Here is a 13,197-nt window from a genome sequence, read left to right as displayed (position 1 = left end):
GGCAGCCACGGTGCCTGCAGGAGACCTGGGCAGTTACCACATGCAGATGGGGACATACAATCATTTAATACCACTATCATCTGCCACCACCCTGCCGCCTCTGGGGGAGCCTGTGGCCCTCAGGACTACCCCGCTCCTCCTGGAGCTACCTGTGGGTCCTCTGGAGGGCAGCTTGTAGCTGCTGTCTTCTCTGGCATTTGTAGTTCGACCTCGCCTGTACCACCCAGGAACGAGCACAGAAGACTGGCTCTGCCCAGTTCCCACAGGTGGGCAGGCGGCTGGCAGGGAAGAAGTCCCCAGAGGAGGGTATGCAATTCCACTTGAGCAGTCCCAACCAGGTTCGAGTCATTTACCCTAGAGATCATTAACCAGGTGCTGGAGCCTCTTGGCAAGAAGCGAGAGTCTGGAAGTTGAAACAATGTTACCAAACACACAGTTTGAATCACCAGGAAGAGTACATCAGTGTCCAAGCAGGAGAAGAAATGAGGTCACCCCTACCCCTGGCTCGGGGAATAGGACACTGATTTCTTCTGAGGTTGCCAGAGTCTATTTGCTCTTCCCGCTCCATTTTGGGGGGGCACAAACATTACCACAGGTGCAGAGCAGCCGACGGGGAGGGAATTATACACAGATGAGGAGTGCTAGGGTTTTTATCTCACCAATTTTCAAATGTCTTTGTGTGTGTGTGTGTGTGTGTGTGTGTGTGTGTGTGTGTATGGGTGGTGGTGGTGGTGGTGGTGGTGGTGGTAGTGGTGGTTTCAGCTCTACAATCTCATGTCACCTACCAAAAGAACAGTGCGTCCCTATAGTAATTCAACCGTTCTGTTTGCCCCACATCAAAATGCCCAACACCACATAATTTGCAAGGAAAACAAGTCACCGTGAAGTAAGAAGGGTCAGAAGTTCAATTTCACACATTACAAAGGCCCATGGTTTTGAAGATTCCTGACAAATGTTTTGTTTTCTGGCGTGTTTAAAGCTATCCCAAGGTTAACTTCCTCCTTTTCTAACCCATGAGACCACACGTGCTCCGTCTCAGCCTTTTTGTAAGGGTCCCGTTGATGGGTATGTCCCCCAAATGAATCCTTGCCCTGGGCTTCCAGTCAGGGTTATATAATTCCATTTTCCTCAAATCATATATTTGAAATATAATATGTTTTTAACTCTCTCTCTGTCTCTCTGTCTCAGTCTCTGTCTCTCTCTCTGTCTCTCTGTCTCAGTCTCTGTCTCTCTCTCTCTGTCTCAGTCTCTGTCTCTGTCTCTCTCTCTGTTTCTCTCTGTCTCTCTGTCTCTCTCTCTCTCTCTGTCTGTCTGTCTCTCTCTCTCTCTCTGCCTATACTGTTCAGGCTATTGCAAATGATCGCATGGAAAGACAGCTTACTCCAAGAAATTAATTCCTGTATTTTCCTAAATGGCATTTATGTAAGTCCTCTGTAACTTAGAATATGGAAGATATAAAATGTCCATCACACGCTCTCTGAAAGAGGATAACAGTTCCTCTTCTGCAGATTGAGAACCATGAGACGCTAGTGAGAAAGGACTGAGTCGCAGGGCACCTCACTTCTCAGTATAAAAACTTCCTGACAGGACGCCTCTCTCCACACAAGAGCCAAATGATAAAAATCTGTGAAGCTCTGTGAAAGCTAAAGTTGGGAGCCATAGGACTTGTCCCCTCGAGTTTCCTAGGAAGGTCTATGACAAATCGAGTCCTAGGAAGTAAGTCTCCAGGGATCCAGGAACATATGTATCCCGTGGCAGCCCAGGTGACCACACTGGCTATGCTTGAAATCGGAACAAATACATAATGAAGCCTAAAAAAGAAAAGATCTGTCCTTATTTCAACCTAGAATTTTGTACCAAATTTCTGAACTCTGTGTGACAGATCCTTTCACTGTGTCTATTTTTGACATTTCAGGAAAACAGCAATGACAAATGCATCATTTATTCATGGGGAAGGCACCAGAGAACTATCTCCATAATCATTTTTTGCGCTGTACAGTGAGAAGAAGCTTCAGGCAAGATGACACAGGTTTAAGCACATCAGTAATGGAAAAAATATGCTATATTTTTGATACAGGTATCAAGGCATGCTAAAAATATTCAAGGAGCACTATAAGCGAGAGAAGGTGTAAGCTCAAAGACTCCTCTAAATTCTAGCACATGTAGGTTAAAGCTCACAGATCCACAACACGAGACCGTTCTGCACAGACCAAGAAAGGAGACAGAGCCTTTGCCCACACTTACCAGATTCCAGGCAGGAAAACCTCCTCTAAAAGGGAGCGAGGGAGAGGAAGGCTGGTCTAGATGCAGATGGTTGGTCTGTTTTCCTTAACAACAGCAAGAATGGAAGAGGAATCCTGGTCTCTCCAGTTTCCCTACCGGCAATCGACAGCCTGGAACGAGTGGGCGGAGCAAGGTGCTGAGAGGGGAGGGCTCTGTAGCTACTGCCCAGGTAGAGCCCTGCAGAGCTTCCCACCAGGCAGAGCCCTCTGAAGCTGTGCTGAGCTGACGGTGCTGAGAGCTGTCTGGGCTAAAAACTGCTGTTGCTGATGCCTGCCTGTCTCAAAGCGTGAGCGAATTCAAACGTGGGGAAGACAGAAACAGCTCATCCCAGAGGCAGCCTGGCCAAACACTATAGGCGGAACTTGGTGGATTCCAGAGACCTAGGGAACAACTCAAGCTCTGTAATGCTGCCCTGCAGCCAAACTGCACCTTGGAAGTTAACAGCCAAGTTTTAAGACTCACGTACAGTCTGCCGCAGGTGACCTGGAACCTCTGAGTCTCTCAGCTATTTGGAATGCCCTCCTTTACAATGAGTGACACAGTATCTGGGAGCAAGGAAGGACAGTCCTCCCGACTGGTCCCTAAATGGCTACAAAAAATGTTAGAAAGAATAGCTAAGGGAGCAAGAATGCCCCCTCGGGACATTTCTTGTCATCCCCATAAAGACCAAAGGAACTTTTATTTTTATTCACTAAAACTGGCTGGCTTTTAGCTTAGTGACACAGAGCATATTCTAAACCACCCTGATCCTTGGCAAGGGAAGCCCCGAGACCTCCTTCCTGTCCTACACAGAGCAGGGAAGCCCTGGTGTTCTTGAGAACAACATTCCACCGTCAAGGCTGCTTTTAGCCCTTCCTTACCCTTTAGCACTGAACTACAGCCTTCAACCAGCCCCCGTTACTTTTTTTCTGCCTCCCTCAATGAGGAGACAGACTCAAGAGGCATAGTGTGGACTGCCTGAGCTCATGCCTAGCAGGTACAAGACCCTGGCTTCCTCCTCAGCACTGCTCACTAAACGAATCCATACCCCAGTGCACATTAATTAACATAGGATGTTTTTTCTTTTCACCAATGTCTCCAACATGTTGGAGGCACTGGTTTTGAAATTCAGTTTTGAATCCAATGGTCAAAAAGAGAAAGCCCATGACCCCTCAGACTCAACCTTGTCTAGGATACCCAGTGACAGCCCAAGATAGAGGGGTGCCACGGCCCAAGGCTCAATGTAAATTCCCACTTGAATGCCAGTGTCATGGTTTGAGTATGCTTGGCCCAGGGAGTGGCACTATATGGAGGTATGGCCTTGTTGGAGTAGGTGTGTCACTGTGGACATGAGCTTTAAGACCCTCATCCTAGCTGCCTAGAAGCCAGTATTCTGCTAGCAGCCTTCAGATGAAGACATAGAATTCTCCTGCACCATGCCTGCCTGGATGTTGCCATGGTTCCGCTTTCATGATAATGGACTGAACCCTCTGAACCTGTAAGCCAGACCCAATTAAATGCTGTCCTTATGAGTTGCCTTAGTCATGGTATCTGTTCACAGGAGTAAAACCCGAACTAAGACAGCCAGGAATGTGCTCCATTTAAGGATCAAGAATATAGAGAGATGTCGACAGCAGAGCCAGAAGTCTTTGCCTGCTTGCTTCCCTTTAAGAGGCTTGGGATCAGCCTGGCAAATGGTACCACTCTTCAGTGATGATAATGAGGAGGAGTTAAAGAGGATGCTTGATCCTACCTGGGCCAAGAGATCACCATCCCCATCTGCTGGTGGTCCTTGGATACTGCAGTCATGAACCCTGCTCCACCTTCAATCCACTCTAGAGAGGCAGCCATGGATTTCCTGCTTTGTCACAAATACTCCCTGAGCTCCACTGCTCAAGGACAACCTTCACGCTCTCCCTTCAGATCTTATTTTCAACCTTCATTATTTTCCCATATATTTAAAAAAATTATGTTTCTCCTTCCCCGCCTAACATCTGGGAGTGTGGTTATAAAACGAAAATTCTCAGCACGCAGGGAGAAAATAGAAGTGAGCGCCAGCGTGCCCCACACATAGAACAGAAAGAGGCACAACATTGCTGAGAGGAAAAGAGAATTACCAAGCACACTATACACTGAAAAAGGCAGCCGAGGATTCTGAAACAACCAGAGAAAGGAACACCTCAGGACTGGGACCTAGTGTGTGTGTCTCAAGGTCCCTACAAGTTGTTTTGTGCAACTGGAGAATGTACTGGCAGTCAGTCACATTTAAAGCAACGTTCCTAACCATGTCTCTTCTCCTGGGTGTCCATTCAGGCCTCTAGACTATTCTACATCCAATACCAATTGTTACAGTCTGTATATGCTTGGCCCAGGGAGTGGCACTATTTGGAGATGTGGCCTTGTTGGAGCAGGTGTGTCATTGTGGGAGTGGGCTTTAAGACCCTCACCCTAGCTGCCTGGAAGCCAGTCTTCCACTAGCAGCCTTCAGATAAAGATGTAGCACTCTCAGCCTCTCCTGCACCATTCCTGCCTGGACATTGCCGTGCTCCTACCTTGATGATAATGGACTGAACCTCCGAACCTGTAAGCCAGCCCCTATTGAATGTTGTGTCCTTATAAGAGTTGACACGGTCATGGTGTCTGCTCACAGCAGTAAAACCTGAACTAAGACACCAATCTTGGGGGGTGGGGGGAGTAATTACCAGAAGTGAGGACTGTGAGGAAAGATGACCTTAGAAAACTCATGTTTAAGAGATGCCGCTGTGTCAAGTCTCTTACTCGATGCTGTAATTTATAAGAAAGCAGCAGGGGAGAGTCCAATAAACGTTAGGTTTCATAAGCAGCTGCCAGGAGACTAGCAGTGATACAAGGGACCTGAGGTGGGGGGAGGCATCCGGGGTCTGGAGTGTAACAGACAAGGATGCTACTGAGTGCAGTGAGGAAGGCGGGGATTGTCAGGACTTCACACTGAGGAAAACATCTGTTTTGTAACCTCATCACCACAGTGTGCTGGTTGCATGTAAGTGCAAATACAGCAGAAATCTTATTTATAATAAGCTTAATTTTATCCCAGAACAATCAAGAGGTGAATTTCAGTAGCTCTGCATTCCAATCAGAGCATACAGAAAAAGTAAGCCGGGCGTGGTGGCGCACGCCTTTAAACCCAGCACTCGGGAGGCAGAGGCAGGCGGATTTCTGAGGTCGAGGCCAGCCTGGTCTACAAAGTGAGTTCCAGGACAGCCAGGACTATACAGAGAAACCCTGTTTTGAAAAAACAAAAACAAAAAAACAAAGAGAAAAAGTAATGCCAAGAAATAGCTCATTTGTAAAAGGGCTTTGATCAGTAGGCCCGTTTCAACAATGGTCTCCATCTCTTCAGAAAAAGCCTTCTCTGACGAGGGGTGAGAGCCACACCTGTTAAGAGTAAGTATTACGAATGTAGCTCAAGGTCATACTGGTTTGGGAGGTGAAGTAGGTGCCCGCCAGCTGGCTAGGTTTACAGCATGAATTCCATCCTATTAGGCAGCTGCTGGTCAGCGCCAGCATGTAAGAGCTCCTGTTGCACTCTGGGATAGCTTACCATTCTGGCTACTGTTGTGGTTCATAGGTTATCACTGCTGGGTAGGACTCCCGGTCACTTTCTCTCTTGGCATCTTGGAGAGCACCCTTCAGTACTGTGAAGGCTAGTCTTCAAGAGGAGGCAGATCTAGCTTGATCCTTCCAAGTTATTATATGCATATGTCTATCTTAGTGTAAGAATAATAACTAAAGAAGATGAAACGATGAGTTTAAGAGGAGCCATGGGGGACCCAAGAGAGACTGGAGGAAGTATCTGCAAATGTATTTGTAAATATATATATATATATATATATATGTGTGTGTGTGTGTGTGTGTGTAAATATGGGACATACTTAAAATTATAAAAATAAAAGACTGAAAAAGGATGAATGAAGAAGAAAAATGAAATACAGCTCAGCCAGGTATGGTGATGCCCACGTAAGAGGATGAGATGCTAATATGTTGACAGCTTGAGGCAGGTAAACTGAGAGCATCAGGCTAGGCTATATAACAAGGTACCACAGAATGAGGAGCACGGAAAGACCACAGACACCTGCCCCCTCCTAAGTGTGTATATTCATAGCCTTGCTTTCCTCTTAGCCTCTAATGCTTTCAAAAACTTGCAACCAACCACAGGTTCATCTGCAAGGCCAAGGCCACGACACAGGCTGCAGTGTTATACCGAAGGATGACAGCATGCACCAATCAGTTGTTTAAAACAACCAGACGTGAAGCCAACCGCAAGAATACAGTGCCATGAGCCGTGGGTAGCAATGTATACAGCCTAAAGCAAGATCATAAACTTATCTGAAACATTGTAAGATTGGGGGTGGGGGAATGGCTCTATGGCTTGGTTCCCTCGAAGGAATTCTGTAGAGGCTCTAGAAGAGTGTGAACTTTACCGATGACAATATTGTGCCCTAATAAAATGTTGGATATGCATATGAACCTGTACATGTCAAACTCCTTAAAAGACAACAGCAAAAACCACTTGGATATCTAGGATCTATGTTCATGGGCTGAGTGCGACTCAGCAAGAGCCAATTAACTTCTGAAGGCACACACCTGTTCTCTTCATCTATGCTACAGAATGTGACAAAGTTTCAGTCGGCATGAATCTGGGACTACTAAACTAACTAGAAGACAGAGACAAGTCCCTCTGGGTGGCATCACCACTAACTAATGGAACAGAAAGTGACAATGAAAGAAATTTCTCCTTAGGTAGAAAGCAGAAATGCCATGGAGACACAGACAAGTGAGTGAAAGCCAGCCAGTGAATACCACTGAAGTAAGTGATAACCCGTCAAATAATTAACCTGATCAGCTAGGAATTGGGAGACCTGAGAATCAATCCCAATGATACCCCTGTTTAAAAAAAAAAAATTCTTTTTTTTTTATTTTTGAGACAGGGTCTATGTATCAATGGCTGTCTCAGAACTTGCTATAAGCCAGGATGGCCTCAAACTCATTCCTAAAATTAAAGGCATGTACCCGAAAGCCCAAACCAGGCTCCAAGTCAACACCTTAATCCTGTTCTATGCAGTTTGATACTGAACTTGATAGTTTCAACTTGATAGCATCTTATGCTACTAACCATCAACTATGCTCTGATCTCGGACAGACACCTAGAGAGCCGTCAGGCCACAGGAGTCTAGTGAACCAGTGAAATGCATCTGGGATGAATTGAACCTTGAGGCATGTGGAAATACACTCTTGTTCACTTAGCTGTGGCCCTGTTGGGAAGATATTTTCTAGCCCTGTTGTATTGTTTCTACTTCTATGGTGTAAAGGTTATTTATTACCCGTGGTTTGGAGTTTGGTCAGAATGAGGGAAGAAGAAGTCCTAGGACATTCCAAGGCGGTAGAGTTCAAGGTGGGAGCCAGCCAGCCAGTGCTGAACTTTAAAGACAAAAGAGCCTGCTGCCTTTCAAACAGCAGGCTTAGAGCGGTGAGAGAAAGGCAGCAGAAATCTGATGTGGGCTTTATGAGGTCTAAATATAGGCATCTGCAGCAGAGTGGTTTCTTTGGGGAACGATTTGAAGGATTCTCAGGAGGTGTTAGCTGAGCTGCTCACTGCATAGCAGAGGAAGATAAAGGCTTCCCAGGTTGTCTGGGAGGATTGGAAACCCAGAGAGAAGCCCTGGGAAGGTGAAGACACATCTTTTGTCCCCAGTCCTCCTGCTGGACAAAGGGCACTGCGAGAGAGAAGGTCATGGCTTGGTTTCTGATTCAAGAGAACAGTACTGAGTAGGAGCCAAAAAGTGACCCCGTGCTTCTGTCCCAACACAGCAGACTGGAAAAAAAATCAAGGCATGCCAGGTTCTCCGATAGAAAGACCTGGATCTGTCTACTAACAAATACAGATTGCTCGTACAAAGAGACTCTCTTCTGTAAGACAGCAGAAATGAACATTTGCATAATATCCATTCTTCAAATGGCAGTGGAGGCCACTAAGTTGGTGCAGGTGGTAGGACACACCAACACTGTGTCGTGGAAAAGGTAAAGAGCGATCCGGGTAAGGCAGGACTTGAGAGCAGTAGTAGTGTTATGCAAATGTAGGCCATGCCAGAGTCAGGGGTGCAAGTCTGACCCATCTGCTTCTATAACTTCAGAGCCCTGGGGTAACAAGTGTCTTTTCCAAGCCCCAGTTTTCCCAACTGCAGAAATGAGTTCACTGTGGCTCCTGACCCCAACTACCTGTATCTTACTCTAAGCTGTTTGTCAGTTTCGGGGATGAGACCCCAGTGAAATATTTTTTTGACGGTCTCTGTGAGTCCTACTGTGGAGTCAGACTTAAACATCATCGGTCCGATGTGTAACTCCAGCACAGTCTCAGTATGAAGAGGTCCCAAGTTCAAATCCCAGCAACCACGTGGTGACTCACAACCATCTGTAATGAGATCTAACGCCCTCTTCTGGTGTGTCTGAAGACAGCTACAGTGTACTCATATACATTAAATAAATAAATCTTTTTCTTTTTAAAAAGTTTTTGCTTTTACAAAGCTATAGTGAAGCAAATTAAAGCCAGAGTGAATCAAGTGTGGAGAAGCAATCTGAAAAGATGCCCACAGGTGTAAGAAAGAATAAACTGTAAGAGCACCCCCCAGGGCAGGACAGGGCTCTAAAGGGAACATCTAACCAGGCATGCAGGATACCCAGAGTGCTCCGTCGCTATGCTGAGCACAACAACCTATGCTTCCACCAGCCAGATGCACACCAAAGGATGATACACAGCTTGCTAACTCCTACCTTTAAAAGTGCTGTAAATGCCAATTTAAATGCCATCCTCAGGGCAACCACTGGCACGAGGGCCAGCTGGCATCGTCTAAGTACCCTTCTACTGGGAGCATCTTTCCTATGGGAGACAGGTTTCTCTAGGCAACCCAGGTTGACAGTAGGAAGTTGATCCAGAGGGAAGAGATGGGATGGTCTTTCAAAGTAGTTCCCCTTGAAGTTAAGCCAATGACTTCAGAGATGAAAGCTGTGTTCTGAGCAGGCTCAGATCTTGCCTGGGGTCTCATTCCAATCCATGGTGCACAGAACGTGATACCGGGGGTGAAAAATGTCTTTCTTTTTAAAAAAAGGCACAGTTGAAAAGTGTCTAACTGAAGCAACAGCGAGGTCCATGGAATCATTTCTTCTACCACAAGTGACCTCAATGTGACAATGAACGGCCCTCCAATATGGTGGCTGCTGAATGGTTACGAAAATGCTAAGACAGACAGCTGTGTGCTGAGACCTGGAAATAGCTCAGCTGCGAATCCTGGAATGAAAATAGGCAAGAACGTGTAGCTCACACCTGTAATGCCAGGACTTGGGAGCCGGAGGTAGGGAGAGTGCTGCTGGGAGATCCAGACCGGCTAAAGCTCCAGGATGGTCAGCTCTCCATCATCGCCACCAGCCTGCGCTATAGGCTAGGGCTCTGAATCAATGCCGAAACTCATCAAAACAAACAAGTAAAGCAAGCAAGGCGTTACACTTCTCAGGAGGCTGGCTACCGGTGCCTTGGTCTATTGGATGCTTCCTTAAAATAACACTGGCAGCTGGTTAATTCATCAAGATAGACATTTATTTCCCACAGTTATAGAGGCAACAAGGCCAAGGCCAGAGCAACTATAAACACGGTCTGCACAGGGTTGCAACCTCCTGCTTTAAGTATTCTGTCACCTTGTAAAAGAAAGCACCCTCCAGAAAGCTTTAGAGTTCTCCCCTGGGGAAATCCCCAGGTTTAGTCACCTTTATCTAGCCTGCTCTATGAATCTCGGAACATTATTGGTATTTGAATTTTAGAGGGAAAACATCAAAGCCACAGAAATGGCTTACCTCTGTGAGACTGAGAGAAACGGCCAAAAAAAAAAAAAAAAGCCTATTTCCTGCCTCATGCATGTGTACTTACTGAGATATTCCCAGCATGCATCACTTTCAATATCATAAGCCATAGGTTAAGTGTAACATGAAGAAGACCATCCATTTCATGTCTGTGTTGAAAAAACGACGTAGGAGATGCTAACAAACACTCTTTTCTGAAGAATAGAAGGAGCAGATGCCTTTCGTCCATGGATTCTTGCAAAGGTGTCTCTAGTTCTTACGACGCCCGCCCAAGTTCAGTCTTGCCTACAGTATTTGCAGCTAAACCAAGGACATCCACATTACCAGCCACCCACTTGCTGTTTTCAAGGCTCTATTTAGCTGGCTCCGCTGGTAAAGACATGGATACCCAGAAGGATAAATCTAGCAGGAAGCAGGTAGAGGAGACATGCTGGAGGCTGATGCTGTGGACCACAGGGATGAATGGCCTCCAGTGAGAAAGGTGTGCCACACTCTCTAGACACCTGACCTCCGCTTCACAGCCAGGTGACACCAGCACATTTCTTGTGGCCTAGCGGAGGCGTCAGGAAACACCATGCCACTGATTAGCTTGGTTCAGCTTAGCTGAGATCACTTGAGCATTTCCATTTATTTCTGTGTTCACTCGAGAGGCCTGAATTTTCTCAAGGGCAAGAAAATGTTTGTATTTATACTGCGTTAGCAGCCGGGGGTGGGGGGTGCTGTCTGAAGTGAAAACATTATCGTATATGAATGAACTGTCTTCTGATTAAAAACAGGCATGTTAAGAATGTATTCATTCCTAGATCACTGGGAAGGTGGTAAGAACTATAACCGCAGAGCCAAATTTAAATGTTAATGCCTACAAAAGCTACTTTCCCATCATCCCAAATAGCTTGTGTTCTTCCCTACTTTCTGTCCCACTGCAAACATGTCCGGCCTGCCTCTCAGCTGTTTATGTCGGTGTTTAAGACTTTAAATGGTGATGGTGGTGGTAGTGGTGCTATACACCTTTAATCCCAGCAGAGGTAGACAAATCTCTTGAGGACAGCCTGGTCTACAAAGTGAGGTCCTGGATAGCCACTGGCTACACAGTGAAACCCTGTCTCAGGAAAAAAGGAGGGGAGGGGAGGGGAAGGGAGGGGAGGGAAGGGGAGGGGAGGGGAGGGGAGGGGAGGGGAGGGGAGGGGAGGGGAGGAGAGGGGAGGGGAGGGGAGGAGAGGAGAGGAGAGGAGAGGAGAGACTTTAAATGATGGCAAAGGGTAAGTATATTAGTGAAAAATGAATGGGTGTTCTAGACACAGCTGCCTGGTTTAGGGCCTTTGCTGAAACACAGCCATTTGGACAGAGTGCCCAAGACTCACTGAATCTCTCTCCCCTGACCCCAGTAGGACCCTATCAAGACACAGAAATAATACTTGAACATACCAAAGAAATAACCAACACAACTTGCATGTAAGAACTGGTCATTTAAGTCTGCTGCCGCTGCTGCTGTTCTCTGAGGGTCACTATGAGAATCAACACATGGAACCTCCTATTTTGAAGTGAGCCACAGAGAGGAGATAAAGACAGAGGAGAACTAGGCACCTTCAGAGCCTCTTCTGCCTCTCTCTTTTTTTTTTTTTTTTTTTTTTTGGGTTTTCGAGACAGGGTTTCCTCTGTATAGCCCTGGCTGTCCTGGCACTCACTTTGTAGACCAGGCTGGCCGCGAACTCAGAAATCCGCCTGCCTCTGCCTCCCAAGTGCTGAGCTCTTCTGCCTTTCTAAAAATAGCTTCTGTGCAGTCTTGAAGGAGCTCAGGGACAATCTGGTTTTTTAAATCCAAACTGCATTGGAACAATCCTGAGATGACCCACCCAGCTCCCTGCATGGCCGAGGCAACTATTTATAGCAATATAAATGAAACTATAGTAAGATACATTTCTGTGTTAAGAATATCAGTCTGGAATTCCCTTTTTCATGGAAACCTGAGCAACTTTTTTTTTTTTTAAATTTCTGATCCATAAACTTTGAAACTAGCACACAGCAACACACAGAGTCTACAAGACCACACTGGAATATAGCAGTCAATTGAAGAATTTCATTTCTTTTCACTATCTGCTAATTATTCCTTTTTGTATGAGTGGTATCTTATTTTTATGAGCCTACAAATTATTTGGCAGATAAAAGAAGATAATAATGTTTAATGCTATGTCTACCTACTTTAAAAACACCAACTATGTAAAAAATAGAAATTGCTTAAAGTAAAAATAACTCTTTCCTATGTGTAGAACTGACTGAAAATGAAAATGTGTGCCCAAACTACCCAGATATGAATTAATAATCTTTACCAGAGAACTCCAAAGAGTGAGTATGAGATTCATAGCCCATTTCCACAGTCCAGAATGAAAATGCACCTAGCAACTGGCCACCAGAGGGAGCTGTAGGGTCCACAATACACCTGAACACAGCAGGAGGGCAGTGCCACTCAGGACACGTCCAGGCCAGGATGCATCACAATTCTTACCTCTAAGAATTTGAAGGGAGGGGGGAATGGAGGTTAAAATGGGGCTTTACTTCAAAATAAATGCATCTGTGCTAATCGTAAAGTTGAGGAAGAGCTAAAAAAAAAAAGTAATGTGCACTTACAGAAAGTTTTATATTATTAAAATCTATAATGTATTTATTTTATAGAATGAGGGGTATTAAAAAGATACGCAAAGAATAACAAAAGGAACAAGAAGGTTAATACATTCAGATAGTAATAATATGAGCGTGCAAGATAGCTTGGAGAAAACATAACAGGAAAGACAGCCCAGTGGCAAGAGCCAAGAGGGACAAGCTGCTTAAGGACCTCTAGTTTGCCCAATGCAAGCAGCAGATATGTGGAGCTGTGGTTTGAATCTGAAATGCCGTCCCCCTTCTGCGTTTGAATACTTGATTTCCAGATGGTGGTGCTGTTTTGGGAGGATGCAAAACCTTTAAGACTCCTGGCCTAGCTAGCCGACTTGGGTTGCTTCTGGCCGACCCTGGCCCAAGTGCTCTGCTTTCTGTCTAATGCTAAGATGTAAG

General features: G+C 45.7%; 1 protein-coding gene across 19 annotated transcripts in view; it reads right to left on the bottom strand.

Annotated features, from left to right (window-relative positions):
* Window positions 1–13,197, bottom strand: part of Nedd4l (neural precursor cell expressed, developmentally down-regulated gene 4-like) — a 333,347-nt gene that overhangs the window by 191,593 nt on the left and 128,557 nt on the right. For 2 of the 19 annotated variants that reach the window (XM_011247044.2, XM_011247047.2), the window contains exon 3: window positions 2,245–2,393. The exons of 13 other annotated variants lie outside the window; for them this stretch is intronic. Coding sequence is in view for 2 of the 6 variants with exons in the window: in XM_006526370.4 (XP_006526433.1) it covers window positions 150–349 (200 nt within the window). In the remaining 4 variants the exon portion in view is untranslated. Of the gene's footprint in view, window positions 1–149; window positions 1,909–2,244; window positions 2,708–13,197 lie in introns of those variants that run through there. 4 more of the 19 variants (XM_006526370.4, XM_006526371.4, NM_031881.2 and 1 more) reach the window with 3 other exon arrangements.

This window comes from Mus musculus, chromosome 18, assembly GCF_000001635.26.
Source record: "Mus musculus strain C57BL/6J chromosome 18, GRCm38.p6 C57BL/6J".
NCBI lineage: Eukaryota > Metazoa > Chordata > Mammalia > Rodentia > Muridae > Mus > Mus musculus.
This window is presented reverse-complemented; position numbering and strand designations above follow the sequence as displayed.